General features: G+C 41.6%; 1 protein-coding gene across 1 annotated transcript; it reads right to left on the reverse strand.

Annotated features, from left to right (window-relative positions):
* Positions 1-3349: 3349 nt before the first annotated feature.
* Positions 3350-23955, reverse strand: CMTM3 (CKLF like MARVEL transmembrane domain containing 3). Its single transcript, XM_039503389.1, has 5 exons — positions 23560-23955; positions 10227-10382; positions 7667-7762; positions 6221-6341; positions 3350-5296 (listed from the first exon to the last, which is right to left on the reverse strand). The coding sequence occupies exons 1-5, from the start codon at positions 23677-23679 to the stop codon at positions 5268-5270; spliced, it is 522 nt and encodes a 173-aa protein (XP_039359323.1). The 5' UTR covers positions 23680-23955; the 3' UTR covers positions 3350-5267.
* Positions 23956-27000: the final 3045 nt, after the last annotated feature.

Genomic DNA, 27000 nt, shown 5'->3' on the forward strand with positions numbered 1-27000 from the left:
AGGAAAGAGATTCTTTGTGGATCAAAGAGTTGTTTGGTTTTTTAAACACGTAAGTAGTCCCTGATAAATTCCATGTAGCAGAAAGCTCAAACAGGCTAGTTGCCACGGTGTATGTTTGTGACAGGATCTCTTTGGAGGGATTTTTTTGACCTGTTCAATGAAATGCTATTACTTACTGTGGTTTGCAGTGTTGTACTCTGAATTGTAAATAAGCCTGAAACTGAAATCTTGGAGGAAATGCATACACTCTGAGGTGGCAGAAAATTAAGTGGCATGAGATATTATTCTGGGAAGTGGGAAGATGAATTTCTTTATTGCTTAGGTGCTTCAGGCATGATATGAAGGCACTGAGTCTCTGAAGGCAAGAAGCTAGCGGGAGGACACCTCTCAGGGGATCTGCTCATTGAATGAATGTTGTGGAAAAACTGGGATGCTTGGAAGGCACTTTATAAGGTACCTGTGAGGAATTGCTTGAGAGTGACAGGTAGTTGGGAGCTCTTTTTTAAACCCTATATCCACCACAACTTGCTATGCTGGATGAATCCCTTGGGGAGGGACTCACTGAAGAGTGTCAAGCACTGGTGTGATGTGCGTTTTTCCAAAATGTACCACTTAAAATATGGCCTGCTATAAGACAGACCAGTTGCAATTTCTGTCTGGGCTTCACAGGTAACCGGAGCTAGAGATGTGATAGCTGGGCAATGATGAGGTCAGCAATGGGATTTTGTTTCTATTGCTGTAGCATGTAGGAGCCTCACGCACAGATCATGATCCCATTGTGCTAGGTGCAGTACAAAAAGAACAGAAATTTAATGCTGGGCAACGGACAGGTTGGTGCTGGCATTGTAACCTGCGCTGTGTGGTGATCACCACAAGAGGTCTTGCCTGGCTGTTGTGTAAAAAAAAGTTAAATGTATATTCTTAATTTAAATTCTTCTACCCACCCCCCTTCGCCCTGGGGGAAAGTTGACTTCTGGTTTAGTAAAACAGATGAACAGAATACCTGACTCATTTGGTTTTCCTTTTTGGATGCTTCAAACTGCACAACCAGTCCCCTGCTCAAAGGAAATATCTTTTCATTTGTCATGTTTTTAAAAATATGTTTGCAGTGGTGTAAAGGAACACCTTGAAAAATAAACCCCGTATTAAACTTGTTTGGATTCCCTGTACAGCGTATAACTCTGTTTCCAGGGAGTGTTGAGGCTGGGGCTACCAGACGCATCCACTATTACTATTAACATTGCAAGTTCTTACAAGGATCCCATCCTAGCACCAGGATTGGCACTGCCCACTGTTGTATCCAGCAAAGCACAGGACATAAATACAGGCTTTGAAATCTGTGACTAACCAATGAACGTGATCAAGGGCGTAGTAAAACCAATTTGTCTGCTCTTTATCCAGAACTCTAAATTGCCTGCTGCTTTCAAAGGGGTTAGTGGGGTTGTGGTTCTCAAATACAGCAGCCTGAAGAAACATTGTTTCTCACTTAAATGTATTGGACATGCCCCCTTGGGTGGAGAGTTGAGATGTGATCATCATAGCTCAATTTTCTTGCCATGAAATGTGAAATTCCTGGGTGTAACTGACAAGAGTCTTCTAAATGTTTTCTTAAACACTTACTTAGTGTCACACAGCTGGCAAGCCTGTAAGTTAATTGACAGTCTAAAAAGGCTCTATACAAAGGGTTTGAGTTCCATGCCAGGTAGTATCCTTATTCTATCACTTGTACAACAACGACTCAGGAGACTGGAACAAAGCGTCCACTGACAGGAATAAGGTGCAGCGATGAAACAGCGAGAGTGCCTTGTGAATTCAGCCAAATGTGGTATAAAAGGAGACTTTCTTTTTCTCCTTACCTATAACTTTGATAATCCTGTGAGTGGCATTTTAAATTGTAAGTACATTGTCTTTACATGTAAGTTCACTCTGCACTTGCTATTGGAAGCTTGCTTCTCTTCCTAGCCTCATTTGTTGTGTATTGTTGCTGAGTGCTGCTCCAGAATTGTGGAAATTCAAGCTAGATAGCTACATTTCAGTTGTAGGTGAAGTGATACCTATATCAGCTTGTAAATGCTTTGACCTTAATGATTGTTATTGAACTAAAATATATGGGGGTTAAAAATGCAGAAAATAGCAGTATGATCATAACCAGGGCCGGCTCCAGGCACCAGTGTAGGAAGCAGGTGCTTGGGAGGCCAATTCAAAGGGGCGGCAAGTCCGGGTCTTTGGCGGGAATTCAGCAGCGGGTCCCTCAGTCCCTCTCTTCCTCTTTGAGCTGCCGCCAAATTGCCACTGAAGAGAAAGAGAAGGAGGACCCGCTGCCGAACTGCCACAGAAGAAGCGGCGCGATTGAGCTGCAGCTGAAGTGCCGACACTCTTTTCCCCCCCCTCCCCCCCCGGAGCCGGCCCTGATCATAACAAACTGTTGAACTAACAATTTCAGTAGAAGAAATCTCTGCACTCAGAATATCAGCTGATTCCCTCAAGGTCTGATTTTTCAGGGGTCCTGAGCAACCAGAAGTCCCACTGACTTGAATGTGTCAAAAACTGAGGACTTTAGTGCAGCATGGCTAGTCCCAAGCATTCAAAAAATCTTGACTCAGGCCCCAAAAAATCATGACTGGCTTTAAAATCACTTGACTTTAAAAATAATAAAATTTGGCTTCCCTTTATCTGACTCCTGGGTTTTCGGAGTTAGATTTTTTTCAGTTGGTGGTGGTTGTTTTTTTCCAGCCACTATAGGAGCTAGAATTTTTGTAAATGACAGCTTCCAGTCTCACATAATCACAAGACTCCATGAGCTGAGGCTTAAGAAAAACACCAGATATCTCAACAATAAATATAAAATCGTGACAGCAAGCAACACAATGTATTATTAAAGTGATACTGAAATATCTTAGTATCTTTGTATGCATCTCTTGATTTTGAGAACATCAGCATAAAAACCACTATTTTCATTTTATTTTAGGAATAATTCCTGAATTCCAGAAATAGTGTGTGAATAAATTGCAAATCTAAAGGGCAGATTTGTTTACAAGAATGACAGTATCAGATCCCAAAACACACAGCATCTTATTTACTTCCCAAGACTGCTGAAGAGATCATAACAACATTTATGGTGACATCCCTTTTTATGCATGGGTTAGAGGAGTGTGGTATACTCTACAAAAATTGTGAGCTACAATCTCTGAGTGCTGAGGCAGCACATTTCTCACTGCCTCTTACAATGCTCTGTGCTAACTGGCACAATTAATCCAAACCGTATTATTGTATCTGGTTTAAAGCATGAAAGGTTATAAAATGAGATTGTAAAAAAAAAAAATGTAAAGGAAAACACAAAACTCAGCTACTGTTAAAGATGGTATAATCCAGGATAGTTTATAAATGTTAATCTTGAGCTAGTTTCCAGGGTTTCACATGCAGTATGTTTAAAAAAAAATTTAAAAAGAATTTAAAATTACAAAAAGAGAGTGTAAAAATTACCACAGGTTCCCTAACATCACAGTAAATGCCAGTAAACGTATTACAGTAAAAGAGAAGCATGACGGAAATGCAGAATTCCACACTGGAAAAAGTCCAAAGGGCTCTTTCCTGAGATAAGTGCTGATTACTTCTCACATTCATTGTTGTTACTCCTTCGGTGGTCTGGAAATGGGAATTGTGGAGAATCGGAAAGTTTGTCTTTCAGATATCCCCTTATTAAGCCAGACCATTCTGTCTGAAACACCTCTATGCTGCTAATCGGTACCTTGCTTCTGGACAGCTAACAGCCAGCTGCTAGCAGGTCACTGAAACACAAGTGGGATATGTTTATTCCCAGCAAAAACTGCCTTTATTGTTTTAGCTCTGTTTTCATTTACTCTATTCCTACCATCTGCTGTGTCATGAAGTCTTTTTTTGTTTAAAAAAAAAGAGAGAGAGAGAAGAAAAGCCACCAGTCCTGTGACTATATGAAATGCTTGTTAACATATGAGTTTCTTTGGAACAAGCATATCAAATGCCGTACATGGAGTTTGCCATTCTTTTAACTAAGTTATTGTTTGGGATGTGTATATACGTTGTCAGAAGGTATGACTACTGCAGACAGATTATGTTACCCTCTCTCTAAAGAGAACCCTTTGAAATGCAGGAGTTTTTCCTAGAAACTCCACACCAAGGGACAAATCTGGCCTCTCAGAAAAACCAGAGAGGGCTGGGAAAGTGCGACTTGCTGCACTGAGATTTCTGTCAGGAGGCTGGGTTTGCCTCTCCTCAGTGGTATGGCCCTTCTATACCACAAAAGCATAGATAAGGTGAGATTTGCAGAAGCCTTTGTCTCTGGGTTGTTTCTTCCATTCTCTGTGGCAGCCTGGCTTTATCAGGAGCTGTAAGCCCTGTGGTTCCCTACCTGGGGTAAACACTATTGACTGGAGGACTGATGTTAAAAGCATAGAGCAAGAAATTGTGCTGTGGTTTCTTGTGCAGAAATCCTTACAGGCTTGATGGGGTAGGAGATGTCATGTGGATGACTCTGAGCCAGGCCCATCTGGCCATGCACGCTGAAACTGGAGCTAAATGTGCAGACTGCATATAGAGGCTTCTGCCCTGGTGGTAGGAAGGGAAGGTTAAAACAATGTGTCTCCTGCTCAGCCTCGTTTTTGCAATAAAATTTGAAGGGTGTGATGTGCCGCCACAGAAGCAGATTAGAAAGAGGGCGATTTCTCCTCAGAAAATCTTACAAAATGACAGAAAATTGAATGTCCACTAAACCAGCTAACCTGAGGCATTTTCAGATTTGCTCATGTTGCAGATGTCCAGCTGCCATTTTCATGGTCACACATAGGCAGCCTTCTGAAACCTACACATCCAATATAACCTGTGCCTTCAAATGCTTGAGATAGTAGAGGTAGTGAGACTATCTAAAGGAATACTATTGGCTTCTCAATATGGAGGAAAAAAGTAGTAAGAAAGCTCAGATTCAGAAATCTAGTGTAAAGTTTGAAATAAAGCATATTAAAAGATAATATCTAGGTACAAGATTGCACACCTACAAAATGGCCAGTTTCCAAAGAAATGTTCTGTGACACTGAAATATTCTTTCCCCCACATCACTGAGTCACTGGTTTTTGTGACTCTGTAAACAGTGATGGGAAAAGAGAGAGAACGTACTGGTGACTGAGACCAAAACAAGAAAGGGAAACATTTCAACTGGCAGTGCATTTAGCAAATAGGAAAGAACTTGGTCATCTCTTCCCTTTTGACTTCACAATCCGTAGGTGCGCTGTTCTTCAGTCCGAATCCGAACCGGAGGCCTCATCTGGGGGGGGAAAAAGGGAGGGGGGGCAGTGAGAAAAGTGAAGCTGCAGTGCCACCTTTCACTCCTGTTCAAATAGACTTGTTGCTCTGGTTTAGGTCTCTGCTTCAAAGAAAATAGGGTCTTACGAGGATTTCTTTAATTACAGCTTTTATTTCCATACCATTGCAAATGATTGTGGTGCTTCAAAGTCCTGCCCAGGAGTTAGTCTCAGACAAATACAATACAAAGGACAACAGTTCAAGTGAAAGAAGTTGTGAAGATACCATTGGCAAGGTCACTGCGAAAAGGAAGCCTTCACAAAAGATGTGAGTTTGATTAAAGACCTTCTATAAAATTTGTGCTGTCTTTTATAAGCCTTGTATTTTGCCAACAAGAGTACCCACTTCTTGTTTTTATGGTAGTCCCTTGTCTTCCTAGAAAGCTCGGCTCCTATTCATATTGCCAATACAGTACGTGAGTCTAGCTGAAGGCAAAGAATTAGAAAGCCCATGGGAATGCATGGCATGAAAATCTTTGAGGCTAACGGGTATTAACTATTAAAACAGTCGGTGATATGTAAATATTAGAACATTTTGGTGCAAGGAAGAAACTCCCTGGCAGTAAGATCTATTAGTCTACGCAATAGTCTCCCAGAGGAAGCATCATCAGTGGGCACATTTAAAATTTGACTAGACAAAACACAGGGGAATGCATTTTTTTCTTAAAACAGGGTGAAGATTTAACTTTCTCTAATCAAGAAGCCTTAATTACTATGTTATTGACTGTAATGGCTTCATACCAGAGAATAGTTACACACGAGTTCTGGGTCACCATGAACAGAGTCTGTGTAGACTAGTTAATGCTGGGAACTCTCACATATCTGTCAAATAAGAGCTAGAGGTTTTGCTTGATCACTTATAAAATATAACAGAGGCATTTACCTACCTTCTGACTTTTGTGCTTCAGTGGCATTTTCGGAACTGCCTTGTTTGAGAAACGTGACCAGGTCATTAAAGGTAATGTAGAAATCAACAGCAAACACTATTGTGGCTATAAAGCCAAATACCTATACAACAGAAGGATAGTCTCTTCATCAGCAGTTCATGTCAATCATCCAGGACAAAAATGGGCTAAACTTAACTAACAATAGGCAAATTGTTGCGGAAACATGGGGCAACTGGAGGGGTGGTGTGAGGCAAAGGTGGCTTAGGAGCGTATTTGAGGGCCTGCCTAACAACTTGTGAGGAAGATCTAAAAGGAGGCTTCCCCTAGTCACCTCTGGGTCATTTCATAGTTCAGAACAGCCAGAATGCTCTAGCTACATGCACCATTGAGCACCTGGCATGACCCTATGTCTGGAGATACAAAAGGGGTCCCACGGGACCCAGCATGACTCTGGAAACCCCTTTGTATTGAAGGAATTCCTGTCTGGGAGATCAAGATCCTTTCCCGTCTCCATAGGCCTAGTTTTTGCCATTTTGCAAGGCCTTCTGCCAGGCTACTCATCTGCTGCTGAATGAACTGTGCTGGGTGCAGTGTCTCTGGAGATGTCTGTTTAGATTAACAGGACAAGGAGGCTGAAAAAAATAAGGCCTTTGTAGCTAAGAATTTAGCATATATACCACCTCCCATGCATAAAAAGAATGACAAAGGTAGATTGAAAATCAAACCCTTATTATGAAATTGTATTTACTTTCCAATGATTTGGTTAAGGTGTCTGGCTGACAGGGAGGAAAGAATCCAAGATCTCTTTAAAAATATTATGCAAATTTGATTTATATTATTTATGTTGCATAAAATATTGATATCTTTTTGGCTTCAGGTTACAAATGGAAAGAGCTTGTCTTGGTTCTGAGCACAAAATGCTGACTGTGAGCTCCCTAGGAAAAGCACTTCACAGTCCATGTGCTGGTGACATGGTGTTTAAAGGGGAAAATGCCATTGCTTTTGTCTCAGCTGCTCAGTGCAAAAACAGGCAGCAAAGACACAAGTCTGAAAATATTTGCAACATGGATCATATTTTATTAAATAGAATTACAACCCTTGGTCACTATATAGGGCTTTTCATCCAAGGATCTCAGTGCTTTTTACAGAAATGGGTATTTACTATCTTCATTTTACAGATGGGGAGACAGAGGCAAGAGTAAGTGAGGTCACATAATGCGTGAGTGGCAACATCAGGAACAGATCCCAGATCCCCTGATTCCCAGTTCCTTGTTCTAAACAATAAACCACTTTTCCTCTTTGGGCTGAATCCTGACCTAAATTAATTCAATGGCAAAACTTCCACTGATTTCAATGAGATCAAGATGACGCTATTTCTCAAATATATTGAAGTACAGTTCACCAAGATGCAGAAGTGGAAATTGCTTTTCTCCTTTTAGTACTTACTCCAGCTGCTTTGGATGCTCCATCAGAATATTTTGAGACTGCAGCGATTGAGATGGCAAAATATATAATGGCGGCAGTGACACAGCGCAAGAAATCCTGTATAACACAATGCAGTGCTGATTTAAATAGTCAAATTATTGTAAAACATTAAAGTCCTATTACAATTGCTTTTAAAATGAGGACTTTAAAAAATATTTCTTTGTCATCAGAATTTCAAGATTATATAGTTATAACTATTTTATTATCTGCATGTAGACCAGCTATTTTTTGGTATATCTGATAAATCAAAATTAAAAAAAAATGTTTTTCAATGTGCCTGGGATCCTGACTCCAGTAGCTAGAATCTGATCTCAGTGACATTACAAATCCAAAGCTACTGCTAGTCCACAGAAATCAATGCAAACCTTACACTGGATCGAGAAGGATCTCTTTCCACTGAGTTCACTTAGGAACAGAGGCATTACTTTGGATTTATGCTAATGTTCCTGAGCTCAGAAGTTGGTGCTTTGTCGTCAGTGATTATGCATGGAACATGATTGTTTGACAGCTAGAAATGATTAACAGAAGCTTTCCAACTGGAATCAATTTAGACTGCCGATAGCCTCCACAGGAAATTATGAAAGCCCTGCCACTTGAGACACCAACTAGATGGCCAAAGAACAAGAGCACGTAGCGTACAGGCTGGGCCATGCACTGGATTACCTATTCTACTTGTAAATATTTCTAGTGCCTCCATTCCACTGGTTCTATCTTGTACGCAGTGATTTTCTTATATGGTAATAAGAATAAATTATACAGCTGAGAATCTAATTACATTACAAGAAACTATCCAAATCAATGTGATTATTTTCTCCCCAAGCAACAGTTGTACCAGCCAGGAGACTGAGTGGCACAGCAAGTGCACAACAATGTACCTAAATATTTTCCACTGTATAAATGAAAACATTATCTTCAGTACCTGATCAGAAATGTTTGCCTAGCGCTTCAGCTGTTGTTTATACTAAATGTGGACTGACAAGTAAAGGATGAAAGGTTGAGAGAGAATTCTGTTCAGTCTATGAAATGTAGAGTATCCAAGCTACCAAGGAAGTGATGGAGGGAGATGAAATCTTTCATTCTTCTAGGTAAAATGTGCTGTGTAGATGGTTGCCATTGTAGGCTCTTTGGGGCAGGGAACATGTCTTATATCAGTGTTTGTAATGTGCTGTGGAAATGGCATCTCTAAATAGTACGTCATATAAAAACAATGATTTGCTAATACATGTGTAAACGTTGTGAGATGGGGGGACGACACTGATATCTTGACCTCTGTTCACATCTTTTGTCTTTTCTGAACAGATGGGCAACTCAGATGTTCTCATAAGACACAAATCCTCCAGGAAATTGAAATTCCTTTGAGGTCAAATGGTGGTCAGCAATCTGAATTCTGAGGTTGGTACACATTACCGTAATGGACATAATAAATATGCAATTGATTTTTTTCTTAGATGGTTCTGTGAAGGGTGCTATAAAACAGTAAAAGACAAGGGAATCCAAACTGAACTAGGTTGGGATTTTTCCCTAAGCAAAAATAAATTGTCCTGCTAGATAAATGTTCCCTGAAGTGAGTGTTTGGAGCAACAGAGCCATCCAGTGGTCAGTGTGAGTAATAACCTGCAACTCCTGCAGGCTTCTTATAGACCAGGGGTCGGCAACCTTTCAGAAGTGGTGTGCCGAGTCTTCATTTGTTCACTCTAATTTAAGGTTTTACGTGCCAGTAATACATTTTAACATTTTTAGAAGGTCTCTTTCTATAAGTCTATAATATATAACTAAACTATTGTTGTATGTAAAGTAAATAAGGTTTTTAAAATGTTTAAGAAGCTTCATATAAATTAAATGAAAATGGAGAGCCCCCCTGGACCGGTGGCCAGGACCCGGGCAGCGTGAGTGCCGCCTTCGGCACGTGTGCCATAGGTTGCCTACCCCTGCTATAGATCAAATACACTGCTTTTCATTTTAAAGGTGATTTTCTTCATACAAATTGGGGATCAACTGCCAGAAGGGTCGGATAGCTCCTCCCGCCATCACACAGCAAATACATTAGTACTGTGTTGTCGGGGCAACTGCTACTCTGACTGGACTTGTATAGCACATTCTAACGGAGAATCTCAGAGCACTTTAGCAAGGTGATATTTTGACCCTCACATCACAAAATGGGGAAACTAAGGCACACAGATTAAGGGTTGAATTTTTCAAAAGTGCCTAGTGCTGGCCCAAAGCTCAGTTAGGCTGAGGCTGGGTGCTTTTGAGAATACAACCTTAAAGATACACAGCAAGTCAATTGGAGAGTCAGTGGGCCCTAGGCCTGGGCTCCAACTACGTTACCTCCCATAAAAAATGGTAGCTACAAAGTTATAGTGTATAATCTTTGGGTCCTGTGGGATGAAAGGCACTAAAAATAATTTATTAATAAGGGTCAAGTTGTTAGCAATTAGTATAAAATGCAGCTCTATCCCTTTTATCATCTACTTTCATACTATACAATTGAAGTTGTGTGTGAATTTCACATCCCACTTACCGACAAAGGCCAGTAGATTCCTTTAAACTTCTCATTAAGCTTAGAGGAGTATGCAAAGAAAAGAAACAGTGCCAGCAGAAATTCTATGAGTGGTGCCATCATGAAAGATGCAGCTGAAGATGCAATATAACAGATAAAGGTGATAAATGACAGCACCTAGAGTACAAGGGAAAACATAGCTTATTATTCACATGGTACAGCAGAGACAAAGTCCAGGGCAGTTCTGAGAGGCTTTGAAGAGAGATTTCTTGTGCATATTTCAGTCAATCCAGTGACTGATGGCAAATGCTACTTTTTACATGCTCCTCTTGCTTAGAATTGTGTAAATTTAAAATAACTCCATCCATTCCAATGAATCTGAAGTTGGCTTCTGGGGAGCCACTCCAGATTTACACCTATCTATCTACCGTATTTTCCGGCGTATAAGGCGACTGGGCGTATAAGACGACCCCCTAATTTTACAGTTAAAACATAGTTTTTGGCCTATACTCGCCGTATAAGACGACCCCCCCTTCTGAGGGGGGGAGCCCAGAGCCTTTTAAATCCTAGCCGTGGCGGGGAGTCAGAGGGCTCTGGGCTGCCTGCTGCGGCGGGGAGCCCAGAGCCTTTTAAATCCCAGCCGCGGCGGGGAGTCAGAGGGCTCTGGGCTGCCCGCTGCGGCGGGGAGCCCAGAGCCTTTTAAATCCCAGCCGCGGCCGGGAATCAGAGGGCTCTGGGCTGCCCGCTGTTTATACCCGGCGTATAAGACGACCCCCGATTTTTGGGGGTTGTTTTTTAGTATAGAAAGTCGTCTTATACGCCGGAAAATACGGTAAGTGAGACTATCATTTGGCCTTGATTTGTAAATGATTCTGGGAACATAATTAAGTGATCAAGTTGGAATCTGTCAGAAAATGAATTTATAAATTCTAAGATTTCAATCATGACAATGCAGTTCCCATTTGAAATCCAAGTCATTGCTCAGATAGCCCAGAGGTACTAGTCTTGTCAGTAAAGTTAAAAGAAAAAAAATATAATTTCTTCTGTTGATGATTTAAAAAAAAAAACAAAAAAACACCTTTGACAGTTGTTAATGTTCAAAGGTTCCCGTGAGTCAAAGGTTCTTGTTTTTCTTCCAATACTGACTGCTTTGCTTTGGTAAAAACAGACTTCAGTAAGATTTTTTTCGGGAAGGAGATGGTGGTGGTTCAGATAAAATGAACCTATTCTGTGTGTTGTATAAGGATATTTAGCCCACTCTGCCTTAAACCTCCAAAACAACAGAAATGGATACTTTCTCAGCAACGCTGTAGCTGCTATATTAACTCATCGCTATATTATGGCTCAAAAAGGAAACCTCTACAATGGAGATGTGACTAAAAAAAATACAGCACAACCTGAATCACAGCCCCAAAATAAATATAAAGAATATTGGGCTGGACTGCCGCTAATATGACACCCTTGTGAGGGTAAGTAAAGTGTCTGTCATTTTAGTTTTACAGATGGGAAACTGTAGCATGAAAGCCATGGGTTATACACTCTTACTTCAGTGAGGGGAGGAAGGATGGAGGACAGATGGAATCTATTATATACTTTTAAATATTAAATTTTATTTACCTTTCCATGTGAAAAATGAATTAAATCACCTATTTTGAGAAATAACTCCCCACCCAACCTCCTCGTTTGTTTTGAGAAGTTCTAGCCTGACATACTTGTCTCAGGGTTGGAGACCAGCTTTATGGGTCTCTGGCTCTGCCTGTCTTTAGCTGTAGCCAGTCAGCCTCTCCACCTTTAATTTCCCCCCCATATGATATGTATTAATTAAAACGATTAAAACAATCTCCCCTCCCCCCAACTAACATTCTCTCTCTCAGCCTGCTCTGGCCAACCACAAGAAGAGGACATACCTGCCATAACAATCAAACCAAGTATAAAGCAATATTTGGCAATTGTTTAATGCAACTCAATGGGAAGCTGCAATACAACATTTCTGCGCTGATGGGAAGCCAATAAAGCAGCAGCACGCCCAGGCTCCTCTCCCAGAATTCCAAGATGGCACCATTTAGAGGTGAGTAGCACTGCTGGCTTCTCTCTGGATCAGATTCACTTGTGTGTTTCAAAATCTCCCTAATAACAAAAATCTCTAGCATAGTCATTAAAAAATATATATTATTTGCATGCCAAGCCACAAAATTTACCTACTGAGTTGCCCAGCAAGCCACACCTCTTCTGAACCATTCCCAAATGCAAAATTTTAGATTTGCTACTCAGATAGTCCTAGGTGGTATTATCACTGGTATTTCACTCGCTTCCTTTTCAAACAGAATGAAGCAAATGTGCTCCTTCTTCATTGTTATTTTATTCACTAGCTGGAAAATAGGATATCAGTAAAGTTCACAAATGTTGTGTGCTAGGTTCTGGTCCTGGGTTACAGGTCTGTGCTGTGTTTGAGTGTGGTCTATGCCTGAAGAAACTACTCCACAGCTGTCTTGTTTTAATTAAATGACAGTTTATTATTTATTAGTCAAACATAAAAATGTATGGGCACAAGGGGCTGCTTTTTGAATGGAAATCTAATTGGAATGCACTCTTGAAATGTTCATTTAATCTCACAAGTGTGATTATGCTATGGAACAGCCTTGGAACATGATTCTATCCAATTATGCATAGAATTTCTGCATTTGCAGGTGTCTGATACAGATGGGTCCAGACTTCCTTTACAGAGCCAAATGTCGAACCCAACAAAGGTCAGTGATGTTTCTAGATCATTACAGCGATAGACAAGCCACAAAAGTCTAGAATATGAGTTCAAATTCCCCTTCCTAAATGTGGAGGTTTTCAAGCCCATCACTAGTGTCAGAGAAGTGAGGGGTGTACATGTTTGTTTAAGATGGCCCTTTCTAAAAAGGAGACACTGCTTCTTGAAAACAGAGTGTTTAGATTGGAGGGGTCAATGCAGGGCCGGCTTTAGGCACCAGCGTTCCAAGCATGTGCTTGGGGCGGCGCTTTTCAAGGGGTGGCACCCCCTCCCCCTTTTTTTTTGCTTGGGACCGCAAAAAACCTGGAGCCGGCCCTGGGTCAATGCATTTGCCTCATTGAATTTCAGATCTATTGGTTTGGCTGTCTGCAGCTACAACATATTCCCTGCACCCAGTTGTACATCAATTAAAGAGTGTTACATTTGCCATATAAGTCACTAATTGCTCCTGTGAGAGGTCATTCAGTGCCCTCAAATACATATACCTGAAAAGCATGTTAGGTTGAGAGAGTGCTAAGCAGTTTATTCTTGTTGAGATTATTTACTAATTTATTAAATTAACAAACCTTCATACTGATCTCTAAGTGCCTTATTAGATTGTTCCATCTGTGACCAGATGTAGAGGGAACATCATAACTGAGAGCAATAAATCATCCCATGCATTTAATATCAGATGGGTTTGTTCAGATTTATAAAAGAGTAGATGATCTGGTGTGTAATACTTATGGCTTACTCCTGTATCCAGTTCTGTTGTGTGATGGCTCAACCTCATGCTCTGTGTACAATATTCCATTTGATTCTCATGTATCTAACGGACTCAGCTCATCTTCCAGAAGACACTGTTAGTAATCTCATTCCCTGTTTCAGCTGCTGGCTTTTTGGTGTGTTTGTTATTTATAATGAGATACAATCAGTGCTTAATAAATCAGGTCTGAATAAATTGAGGGATCTGTCATAATCTGGGAACAATACCTCAGGTAAGACTGTGCTTAAAGTATACCCCTCAACGACCTAGCTTGATTTTTTTTTTTTTTTTTAGCCAGGTGTGTGACTTGTAACTGCCCCTTCCCTCCACATGCCCATGTTAAGCAGTGACTATGAAAGACTGAGGTGGGTGCTATAGTAAAGATTAATGAGGAACACAGAATCAAGTTAGGCGGGGGACACAAGTAGAGATTCTAACTCCAGCTAGCACTGAGGTCATCGTAGAGGAAGATTTGGAGGCTTCACACAAAGGTTAATTTAGAATTAAGGTTGCTAAATTCAATGACCAGCTATGCAATCCCTAAAATAATCCCTGGGATATCCCCAGTTATGTTCCTTCTCTCCCGGAATATGTCACTTCTGATACTCTCCTGCTCCCATCCACCACCCTCTACTTGTAGGCTTCTTTTATCACAATTGTGCACCCGTACTCTGATCCTAATGAGTATAGACAAGTGAGTGCTGAGATTATTATGGAAGGAATAGTAGTTTCAGGGGGCTTGGAAGATAGCAGTTTCTGATGGAATATATCTTGTCTTGGTGTGTTAGAATTGTGGTGGTAAACTGAGAGAGGTGGTATGAAATTCCTAGGAAGATGTAGGTAAATATGTATATGACATTGTTCTTGTTTCATTATAGGAACCTGTTATAAAAAACTGATACTGTTTGTAGGTGGTGGATGATTCTTGTGACTCAAGTTAGGGGTGCACATTTGATAGTGAAGGATGAAGCCTTTGTGTTGCGGATTATGGGAGGGTGCAGAGGAATGTGAGAAATGACATATCCTGTAGAAGTACAAATTGAAAAGTGCTGATTTTGTTCCTCAACCCCCCTTCTCCTCCAAGATAAGTCTGGCCGCTGATCTCTGGCTAGGAAATAGAAAGTCCCATAACTTTGTGTTATAAGCATATCTGCTGCACTTGCATTTGCAAGACATAACATGGACCCACTGTTTTGCTTGGACCTTCCAACCAACTCCATAATATTGAGAATCTGAGAAGTATTGTTTCTCACTGCTCTTCTTTAAAATCTCCTGTCCTTTGTCTGGCTGAAGGCAGGGCAGAGGGGATGTGGAAAGGTGCAGGTATGGGCATGAGGACAAACAAAACAAGAATAAATAGGTGCAGCAAATATGGGCCCTCCGAATCCAAATAATGGAAGAGTTAGACCCAAACTGTACTTCATAGCTTAGGCTTATCAAAAAGTATTAAGCACAATTGAAGAACTGAATTACACTATAAAGAACGTAGACGAAAAAGCAAAAAGACCTAATTCAGAGGTGAGTGGTCCATAAAAACGGAGGAAAATAACAGAGAGCTTCTATATCAGACTCCATGAATTTAGCATATTCACACCAGATTTTATTGTGCACATTTGTCATTGCCGCCAGCAGAGCAGAGTTTCTCCATCAAAGGCATGAGCTAATTCAGGTGGATTGGCCGTATAGAGTAGCCTTTGCATTCTCTTAAGATCAACCTTTTGGCAACAATTAAGGCAAATAGCAACCCACTTTGAGGCAAATAAAGTGGAGTGAACTTTAAAATCCACAAAGTCAAGGATACAAAGTCATAGGAATAAAATGAGGAATATACGGAGAGAGAGCTTGTGTTCAGTGAGATCTTTGCAAATATCAGCAGAGATTCTGAACCTTCAGGCACAAAACTAGTGTGTGTGTGACACAGTGGCAGTATGTGCTTGGACTGAAATCCAAGTCAAACATAAGTTACTGGGCTCAATACAAGGGTAACTGGGTGAAATGTAATGGCCTGTGATATACAGGAGGTTGGATTAGATTATCTAATGATCCCTCCTAGCTTTAAATTCTATTAATATATGAAATCACCGACATTGTCTGCCTTATGCTGGCAAAATCCACTAGGAATTTTGTTTTGAAATAACCATATAGATGCACTTTTCCTATGTCGGCCTCATTCTATCTTCAGATTTCTGTTGATGCTAATTATATTCTCTTGATGTGGGAACTTCAAAACAGAAAAAGATCGTCTGATGGGGTTTTCCCAGCATCTTGGGACTCCAGCAAAAGTGTCAAGCAAAGCAGGAAAGAACAGGCTTTTAAAAAAAGTAACTGCTGTGTGGACTCTGAGTTATTCAATATTTTATAACTTGCAAAATTTTGTCAGTATTACTAATGGAACATGAAATGCTACTTGTCTCTTTTTAGTGATGTAAATGTTGGGTCTGACAGAGATTTGAGTTCTATGAACTCTGCAGCCCTGTAAAGTTATTACACTTCATAATATTAGCACCATCACCACCACACTCCCAGTAGATACTATAAATAATTCTTTCCACTAAAAGTAGGTGATGGTTTTACCAGTTTTACCATCAGCCAGTACAATTGCTTATAATATAGGAACAAACTCGTGGCTTCCAACTTTTAACAGAAGCTTTGTTCTTTAGATTCCAACCAGGACAGTCCTAACAAATAATGTCATAGTAGAAGCCTTACAATGATCCACAGTCCAAACTCATGGAGGGGAAAAGAGAGCAGTGTGTGCGCTTTGGCAGAAAAAAAACGGTCCTATATTTGTGCTAACATGCCTGAGGGTAATTCTCTAATAGTTTATGACTATAGAAAATGTACTCGTCTGGGTTAAAGTGACCCACTTAATTAGCTGTAAGAAGCAAAACTTGGCACAAATGATAGGATTATGTAATAGTTCTTTGAGCAACTTTAAAGCCTTCCCCAGCTGGGGAGAGATGCTAGTTCTTTCATGATAAATAGGCCCCAATGGTGCTGTGCTCTGTCATATTAAGGAAGTGGTTATAATGGATATGGGCCTGATCCAAAAGCCACTGAAGTCAATGGAAAGACTCATATTAACTTCCAGTGCACATAGCTGGGGACTTTAATGAGAAAGAGACAGAGACAAGTTCAGAAGAAAGCAGAAAGGAAATGGAAACCATTGTAATCTAACCATTTTTTTTATTTGCTTGCTGATAATGTTTACATGCTAAATTTGCAAATGAAAGTGGGGGGTTTCTATCTGCTTCACTCTTACGTGGCTTGTCTTACCTATCCAAAAGGACAATAAAATTCAGGGACTGACTTTTATCCTGGCCACAATCTGGTCTCATTTTGCAAAAGAATTTTGACAGCCAGTATGTTTTGTTGTAATACCACTGAGGATATTGAACTGCCTGTGATTTTTCTACCTGAATGTTTGATAGTCAGACACCTTATGTAATACTCATCCCTTCTCTGAAGTCCCATCTTTAACCATTGCTTTGGAGAGGGGCCAAGGAGTCGTAACTGGACAATTTTCCCTAAATCTCTCTCCTTTCTATTTCTATGCTAAAAATAGAGAGAGGGTTTTTGTTCTAGCCAGAGAAGAGTTCACAAGTCCCTGTTCTAAGACATTCAACCATTGAAAGCTCAACTGCTCCTGAAAGTTCTTCAAATTATCCTTAATCATAGCAAGCAAAGGTAGAACATTTTCATAGAGAGGACATATTCTGCATAGCAGGAGTCACAAGAACCCCCAAAATACAAGATTGACTTCTGGGATCACTTCTTATTAGCACTGAGATCACTTATTGCACCTAAAATTGCCGTTGAGAGTTTAGCCAGGTTGCTGCCCCTTCCACTGTGTGGGAGTACTTGTGTGCTGACAACTCTAGCATAACAGTCCATAGACAGGACCACAACAACAATATCCTGTTGTAAAAAGGGTCCCACCATAAGGGAACAGGCTAATGAAGAGACTATTTAATATTAACTGTTCAAGGAGCCTGATTTTATTTTTTATTACTGCATTCAGAAAGGTATTTTTCTTCTACGTGAAACTTTCTTAATCTTATGTGCCTGTGGCTACTAAGTTATCAGTAATAATTCCAACCTCTTAGTCATGTCATTCAGTTACAGGTATAAGACATAATTAAAATGGTTAGAGTGGATTATGCTTCTATTAATGAAGGACCTCTGGAGGTCACGAGCAGAGTGAGGATGTTTCTAGCCTCTTTGTACTGAGTACACCCTCCACTGCAGTTCATCGGGGATCATACCAAGGGCCAGGCAATAGTTTAGAGCTTTGCACAGTGATACATAGTCTCACTGACCACCATCCACCAGCCTGAATGTTCAAACACATGTTATTTTCCCTCTTCACGGGAAAGAGCAGCCTTGCATATTCACATTGCTTGTTGAGTATGGTCAAGGAAGATCTTTAGTCAGAGGTTAACATCGGTGGCTGTAATATTCCCTATTTCATCTTGTTTACACACTTCATGCAAAGAGAGAAACAAATACACACAGTGGACTTTATGGTACTCAGTTACTAATTCTCCACCATATTTGACACAGAAATAAAGTTCTGTCCCCAGAGATTTAGCTGCAGAGGTCATCTTCTATTTACTGAGTCACAGAAAGTCGTAGGGGTCTTCTTCAGAAGAGGCATTGATTACACAACCTTTTCAGCTGGAAGTTTCAGTTATAGGGCTCACTTCAGAGAAGAAGACTGAAAAGAGAGAAGAAAGACAGCAGACAAGAAAAACAAACATCACCTTTTCTGCATCCTTTGTGTCACAACATCTACCATACTTGTGAAGGGACAATTTGGAATATTTGTCTGGTGTTCCTACAAAAATCTATAGTGCCTCCCAGCGGAGTCCATCAGGCATACAGGAGTTGGGATGCACCACTTAGTTTTAGTAGAGAAGCAGTGACCAAGACAACCATGAAGATTTGACTTAAATATTTGGAGTGGGGAGCAGAACTGATTAGAAGGAATCTTGCCTGGGTCAATGGTACAGAAGTCAGCAGCAGTGCTGTCTGTTGCATGATTTCCTGGCATGTCTTTTTTGAGTGTGTGTATGGAGGGTACAGGGGGGTGGAACAGAGCTTAGAAAGGATTCCAAAATCCTCATTAGGGAAGGGACAATGTTTTGCAGAAAAACTGAACGGATAAAGAGGGGAAAGATTTTAAAATACTGGAAAATATAATGGATAGAGAAAAAGGAAAGCAAATAGGAACAGGGGAAAAGGAGCAATTAAAAGGGGAAGATTATTAAAATAATTAAACAGAGAATAAGGGATTGATTGAAGGGTGAGAGGAGAGGCAGTAAGAGTGAGCAGGATCAGGGGAGAAGGCAAAACTCATGTATCTGAATTAATGTACCTTGTTATTGCTTCTTAGCAGCTATGCAGTTATTCCAGGTGGAATCAAAATAAGAAGATAAGACCAAAAGGGAAAGAGACAGAGCAGGGGGGAAACTCATTATGTGAATAAAATTTAGGATAGTAATTATCTTCTGGCAGTAATTAGCTTCAGCACTAGCCTAACTTCTGCTAAATGAAGTAATGGATTTCCCCAAAGCTGGGAACTCTCAATGTATGTTCCACTTTGCTGCCTCTGACAGAGAAATTACAGTCAGAGTGGAAATGAAACCTGTTTATTAAAAAATGAATGTAAATAGCCATGATGAGCATTTGTTTCATTCAATAGGAATAGCATGCAGCTCGCTAGCAGAGCAGAGCTCACAACTGCTAGTGGTGTGATTCACTTCGTAACACACAGCAGGATGTCTGGCAACTGCAGACTTGTGTGCTCATTATGCTGTACAAGACTAAAGACTGGGTGCCTTTTAGCCACCTTAAAGGCCAGATTCTCTCCTGTGCTGAGACCGGAGCAATGCTAGCAAAGGTGGGTGGGGAAGTGAGGGAGGCAGTTATGGCTCCCTGATTCTTAAATGGCCCCAGTCCTGATGCAAGTTAAGAGTTGCTAAGGGACTATTCTGCCTTATTGATCATATGCCAGCTGCAGATTGGTGCAGTGAGGCTGTGTTCCAGCCCTCCTATATTGAGATGTGGTTGAGATAGGAGCGGCACTGGATGGATTTGCAAACTGACAATTGTGACCAGCTTTGGCCCCCTTTGTGCAACTCAGGCACATCCAACTTCTTCAAGGTCAGTTGTTAACATTCATTTTCTATGGTGCTGATCACTCTTTCAGTGTTTCAGTTTAGGTTTTGAGTGTCTGAAAGAGCCATGAGATGCACTCTATAACTAAACAGAGAAATTCTAGTCTACGCTGAGACATGGCTTTGAATCCTCATAAACTGAATAGATTTCTGCAATTTACCAAGCCACTAAATAACAATGTGACACTACTTTTCAGTTATAGCAGAGTGTCTCATTTTATTCAAACTCCTATTCTGAAACATCCCACCTTTGTTAATGTATTTACATATTCCATGGCAGAAATCCCTCTTAATATTAATGGAATACTGAGGCTGAGAGATCAAGCACTCCGAACAGGAAATGCAGAGTTATGGTTGACAGCTCAGTCTTAACTTTGCCCATTTGTGCTTACACCATAAATTATGGCCTTGTGCTATTTGACATTACTTGGGAATTAATACTATATATAATGTAATGTAAGATGGGAGTTTATTATCTGCTTGTATCCAGTAACTTACAGCACATACACTCTGCAGACAGCTTGATTTTTAAATTTGAGATGTTTGAATTCAATTCAATTATTTTGAAGCTTGGAACACCGAAAGCTAGCAAGCTGAAACATTTTCATACTTTTTTTAGATCATTTTACAACTGGAGCAACATAGTGTCAGGTGCCTGAAAGTTAGGATTGTCTTAAATATAGCAACATAGTTTCTGAGCTGTCTTGAATGACAGATGGTCTCAATCTCTCAACTATTTTCAAACTGGCCTCATCTGAAATGTGAGAGCATGGGACCATCTTAAACTTGACCATATAAAAATGATAATCATTCACAGAACAGATTCATTCAGGAGTCTGTTGGCTTCTGCCAGGATAGATCAAAGAACAGAGCCTTGGTGGCAAAGACCAACAGGAGTGGAGGGATAGCTACTGCAACCTGCTCTCTCCCATGGGCCAATGCAGCCCAAATGTGGGTTGGCTAGGAAAGCGTATGGCTAGTAAATTCAGGCTGCAGCCTTCACTGATAGATGGGTGAAGACAGCTTTAAATCCTAACCCCCAAAGAAGGGTGAATGTGTCCCCATGACTGAAACAATATGCCTTACACATGTCTTTTGCAGACATAAGAGCCACATTGTCTAAAGACTGCAATTCATTACATGTAAGGCGGTATAGAAAAGTCCAGTTTACATTGTGTTATGTAACAATTTATAATGATATAGAGAGAATATTTTCAGTCATATGCTCAAGGGAGCAAATTTAAATGCTTGATTGCTCATCCTGAAATGTTGCCTTAAGGTTAGGTTTTTGCCTGGAATTTTTTAAGAAAGTAAAGGGATGAGAATTATCAGTGGAGCCTGGTGCATGCTACAATCTGCAATTTCCAGCTACCCAAATACCCACAAAAACAAACCTTATTTCCTAATGACACTTTCCACCTATCCAACCAAGTCTCTTGCCTCTCTCTGCCTCTGTTTTCCCTATACCAGAAAGCATGCTAACCCCAGCAGCTGAGACCATAAGCCCACAGGAAAAAGAGATGCTGTCAGCCATTCGTCTTATTACCCTTTTCATTCACAGTGTGAGATTTCTGGAAACAGTACAGCCAGAGCGTGGTGTCCTGCTGCATGTTGCTGCTCTACAAACCAACTTCCTTTTCCTTGTATGAGTTTCCTTCCCCTAAGCTGATCTAGTGGGTGAGTTCACATGCATCAGTAATCTATATATTTATTGCCTACTGATTTTGGGTGCCTCAGTGATTGAGCACCTGCTGCTGAGTTCTCAAAACTCCAGTTAACATTAATATTTTAAATATAAAGGATCATGTGTTTTGAAGAAAAAATGAATAACGTTTTTACAATTGGAGAAGTGTAGTGTTTTAATCCTCTTGCAATTCAAAAACTGCTGAAAGAATTTTCCTCGCTTTCCAAAACAATTTACCTTTGGGCAAAAACTAAGGAACTCATCCTGCCTTGAGATCTGCTAGCATGGACCCCTGCATATGCAAAGGTTCTCCCTAAAGCCAGTGGAACTCCATGTGAGCACAGGGCTCTTTGCTTGCACATCTGGGTGCAGGATTGGGATCCAAGCATGGAATATTTCAGGTCCAAAGGTGAATGTTTTGTGAGTGAGTTGTGAGTGTGTGAAAAAAGGGAATTAGTCCAGCATCACATTTCTGATGTGCTCTGTCAGTATAGAATGAGGGTTTCCTTTATAAACACCATTTTCCTGATGACATGAAACATGGTAGACAGGTTCCCATTCTTGGCCTATTCTATCTAAAAATTAAAAAGCAGTATTTTCCCCCCGCAAGAAGATAAATCTGTTTTTCAAGTGTGATGCTTTTACCTAAACTCAATAGGAAAAAAATCAGAAAGAGCTTGGTGCTTAAATTTCTGGCTAATTCCAGAGGAACCGATTGAAGATTCAAATATGTTAATTTCTTTCATTGTTCATCATATACTCCCTTGCAATCTTAATGCTTTTTTTTCCTGCCTTAATAATGTGGTGCTATTCCATCTGTCAAACTTAAAAATAAGTAAGTGTAGGGTCAGATAGACAGTTCTAAAACCTGAAGTTCTAGATTCAGACACAACACTGCTCTCAAATCTTGAGCTAGAGAAAGACTACAGTATAATTTTGGGGAAATGAACAAACACCTTTGTATTTTCAATGGATACCATAACCTCATTCCTAGTCACTACATGCCCATGCTGATTTGGCAGCAGACTAAAGGGCGACTCTGCAAAGGAGATCAAATGCATCCTTCCCTGAGCATAAGATGAGTTTCTGACCTTGTCTCCGCAAACGTCTCTATTTATTAGCAATAAATGGAACTTCACCACAAGTTATGCTATGAGCTAGAAATCATTTTTTTTTAAACTGAAAAAGGGATCACTCCCAAATAAATGTGCACACACAAAAACGTTTAAACAGTGTAAGCTTATGAAACAGTCACAAGAAGTTAATGAAAAATTACAAAAGGAAATACATTGGGAAGGTGGAAACATGCCACTGTGCTCAGGCACAGTACCTCAGACTTCTAATCCTAAAGTTCCCCATTGTACCCAGCTTTGGCATTGTGTGCTATGGTTTCACTTTAGTGTGAGCGCATCATCCCTATTGTGCATTTTGCTAACACACAAAAGGATATGCATATTACAGGGAGAAATTTCTCCTACTTCACTTAACAGCCAACTGAAGAGTCAAATCCTCCTGTCGTTTACACTGGAGTAAATCCATTGAAGTCACTCACTGGAGTTAGTGGGGAGCTACACTGAGCTGAGAAGGGAATCGGGCACGTCCTCTGTTTGCAAGCAGACAGCTCTCCTCCCCCCACGATACCCATTCACATAGGCCTGTCAGCTGGTTCCTATTTCCTTGAGTGAGCTTTCTGCCAGCCCAAGGGCTCGTGATTTGCTGAGCTCTGTCGGGCAGAGAGGGCGAGCTAGGGGGCTGGAGCCCTAAGGAACTAAGCTGGTTTGCATGGTTGCGGCGGGAGCTCAGCGGGCCGCCCACCCGGACGGAGTGTGGAAGCTGGCGGGGCAGGGCGGGGGTCCCATTGTTTAAATGAGCAGCGGGGTGAAGCCGTTCCAGGCCCGCGCTGAGCCACCGCAGAACCGCTGCGGTCCCTCCCAGCCCGGGCCGTGCCTACCACGCTGCGGCGGGGAAGAGGCTCCCGGCGCCCTTACCGACTCGGCCAGCAGGAGCTGCCCTTTGCGGGAGCAGAGGAACTCCCTGGAGGGCAGGAGCGTGCGGAGGCCAGGCGGAGGCGCTTGGGCATCGGGATCTTCCGAAGCGGGCAGGTCCATGGTCGGGAGCGGAGCGGGGCTCGCCTGGGCGGCTCGGGCTGCTGCTGAGCGCCTGGGGACTTGGATTTTTTTTTTAAAGGAGGGAAACGGAAATCGTGACACTGCGGAAATGTGAAAAAAACTTTTAACAGCTGCAAATGTGGGGAGTGCCCGGACCGAGCGCCTCCACCTCCTGCCCCTGGCTGGCCCGCTGCACTTAGCCGCCTTCTGGGCGCTGGCAGGCAGCCAAGGTTTGTACCCCAGCCCCACCCCTCTGTACTGTCTCTGCGCCCCCAAACTTCCACTTCCTGCTACATCCTGGTGCGGCAGCGCTGCAGAAACCTCGCGCTAGCACCTGGAGCTGGCTAGTCTCCACCGCCTCCCAAGCATGTAACGCCAAATCGAAAAGTAGCGGCTCCTATGACATCAATAGTCCCAGACTTTGATGCTCAGTGGCACGACAGTGCTGGAAACATCTAGACCCAGCTAATTTTTGGCCCAACTCCCACAAATCCCAATGCCTAAAATAAACAGAAAACAAATGTAGTTGTTCCTACGCACAAAGAGTTGGACGCCAATGTATCCTGGCGCCACAGCATTACAAAACCCCAGAGCTAGTTCCTGAATCTCGCTAATTTTGGCTGCATTAGCCTCCCAGTCTTTACCATCTAAATTTAGTACCTATGCAACTTCTCCTGTGCCCCCTGAATAATCCAAATTCCAGTACATCATGGTGCAACACACCATCAACATGGTAGCGATGCATATGTCAGGTTCCTTCCATTACATGCAACACTAAACATACCATTGACACAGCAGTAAACTTAACTAGTCGAAAGTACATATAGCTAAAGTGCTGCAAACAATTCTCTAACCCAGGAGTTGGCAACCTTTGAGAAGTGGTGTGCCAAGTCTTCAAGATTTTGCGTGCCAGGCCAGCAGTGTGGGCAGCAGACGGAACCCGACCGGCAGCAGGCTAAGCCGCTCATCCTGCTGCCCGTCTGGAGTTCCGTCCACTGGCCCCTGCCAGGCAGGGTCCCGGCTGCCGGCCCTGCTCAGCCCGCTGCCGGCCACTTCTGTCCATCCAGGCTGGCAGCAGGGCCGGCGGCCGGGACCCCAGACCGGCAGCGGGCTGAGCGGCTCATCCCGCTGCGGGTCTGGGGTTCCGTAATCCGAGCGGGGCTGGTGGCTGGGTTCCCGGCTGGCAGCAGCATGCCACTAAAAATCAGCCCGTATGCTGCCTTTGGCATGTGTGCCATAGGTTGGTGACCCCTGCTCTTACCTGAGATGTTCCATAACTGACCAGCCATTTAAGTTGTGAAATTCACATTTCAGTCTTTATGTATTTATTTGTTATTTTGGTCAAAAATAATAATCAGGGCATTATTATTTTAGTGGATGGAATAGCAACAGAACCCTCACTAGAAGTAGTAAAAACTGGCAGATTAAGTGCCGATTGACTAGGAGTCAAGTATGGGAATACCAGAAGACAACTTTATATTTGTAAGAATAAGAGAGTGGAACAAGGTACTAATGTAGGTTGTGGAAACAGCGGCTCAAACATACAAGCACTTTGAAAGCGTTGCTCATCATTGCTAGGGAAGAAACTTAATAGTTTTTTTGCCTATCAGAGGGGTAGCCGTGTTAGTCTGGATCTGTAAAAGCAGCAAAGACTCCTGTGGCACCTTATAGACTAACAGACGTAGTGGGTATTCACCTACGAAAGCTCATGCTGTAAAACGTCTGTTAGTCTATAAGGTGCCACAGGATTCTTTGCTGCTTTTAAAAAAACTATTGAGAATGCTGAAGAAAATATGAAAACTATATTGCAACCATACACAGAGGCAAGAGCTCAAGTCTAAGATGGAATTAAATGTATGAATGAAAAAAATATAGAAAAGTACAGAAGCGGATTTAGTAGTACTGTAGTAAGGATCTATAATGGAATTTTCAGAGATGGGTCTAGCCCAGGGGTTCTCAAACTTCATTGCACTGCGACCCCCTTCTGACAACAAAAAATACTACATGACCCCACGAGGGGGTGCCAAAGCCTAAGCCCCAGGCAGGGGAAGAGGGGGCAAAGCCCAAGCCCCGCTGCCCCAGGCAGGGGGGCCAAAGCCCAAGGACTTCAGCTCCAGGCAGGTAGTCTGTAACCTGAGCCCACCACCCAGGGCTGAAGCCCTGGGGCTTTGACTTTGGCCCCAGGTGGTGGGGTTTGGGCTTAAGCCCTGGGCCCCAGCAAGTCTTAACACCTGCCTTGGTGACCCCATTAAAATGGAGTTGCGACCCACTTTGGGATCCCAACCCAGTTTGAGAATTGCTGGTCTAGAGCCAGGGTCCAAGTGCTATCTCTGTGTCTTCCTTTTCCCTGGAGGAATTTGCAGAGGCTACCTCTTGCAATTTTCATCTATTCACTTCTGTGGAGAAGCAAACCCAAGCTTTTGCTATTCCTCACCCTGACAAATAATGAGAAGGAACAGTGTTGAAATTCACCAAACTTTCACTTCCCTATTCAGAAATCACCTGCTTAGGAGTGAGAAGAGCCCTTAGTGGCGATAGATGCAAAATGTTTGCAAAGGTCAATTTTAACACACAGCCCATTTTCCTTGTTTACTGTTTGACATATTCTTTGCATCAGGCAATTTATGACTATTGCACCGTGCTTATACTTAGCACTTTAAGTATAAAGTATAAAGCACCGTGCTTTAAACTACAACTTACTATTCAATTTGAACAGATAAGCTTTGGTTCTGAACTGTGCTTGACCTTTAATGTTGTACTCTGAACAGAGCACAACAGCTTCTTCAGCAGCTATTTCCATTGAAATTGCAGTGCTGTTTGTAGAAAATCAAATACATCTTAGCCCAAATTCTGTCCAATACTTTCATTGTACATTAGCACTTACTATTTATGGCATTACTATAATTCTGTTATGCTAAGGTTCATATTTCTAAGTAAGACTAGATTTTTTTGTTCGGTCTTCAGAATATAAAAGATAAGTCAGAAGATTAAAACTCAAACAGGTTTCAGTAAAATTATTTCTGCAGAATCTCCACATACTCAATGAATGTTTCATCAGCCAATTTGAGTTATTTTTCACAAAAAATGAACATACTTTTTGCACATAGTTGCACTTATTAGCACTGCCTTTCTTATTTGTTATAATTTTTGAGACTGTATTTTTCCAGATGGAAAAACATCCAGCCTCAGTGAACAAAACTCCTGAGTTTACAGAAATTGTAAAGAACACAATCATTAAATCCTTAGTTAAGAAAAGGACTGGTATTTCAAAGTCTGTTTTGGGTTACATAGCACTACTCGTCCAATGAGAAATAAGACTAA

This window comes from Mauremys reevesii, linkage group 16 (assembly GCF_016161935.1).
Source record: "Mauremys reevesii isolate NIE-2019 linkage group 16, ASM1616193v1, whole genome shotgun sequence".
Lineage (NCBI taxonomy): Eukaryota > Metazoa > Chordata > Testudines > Geoemydidae > Mauremys > Mauremys reevesii.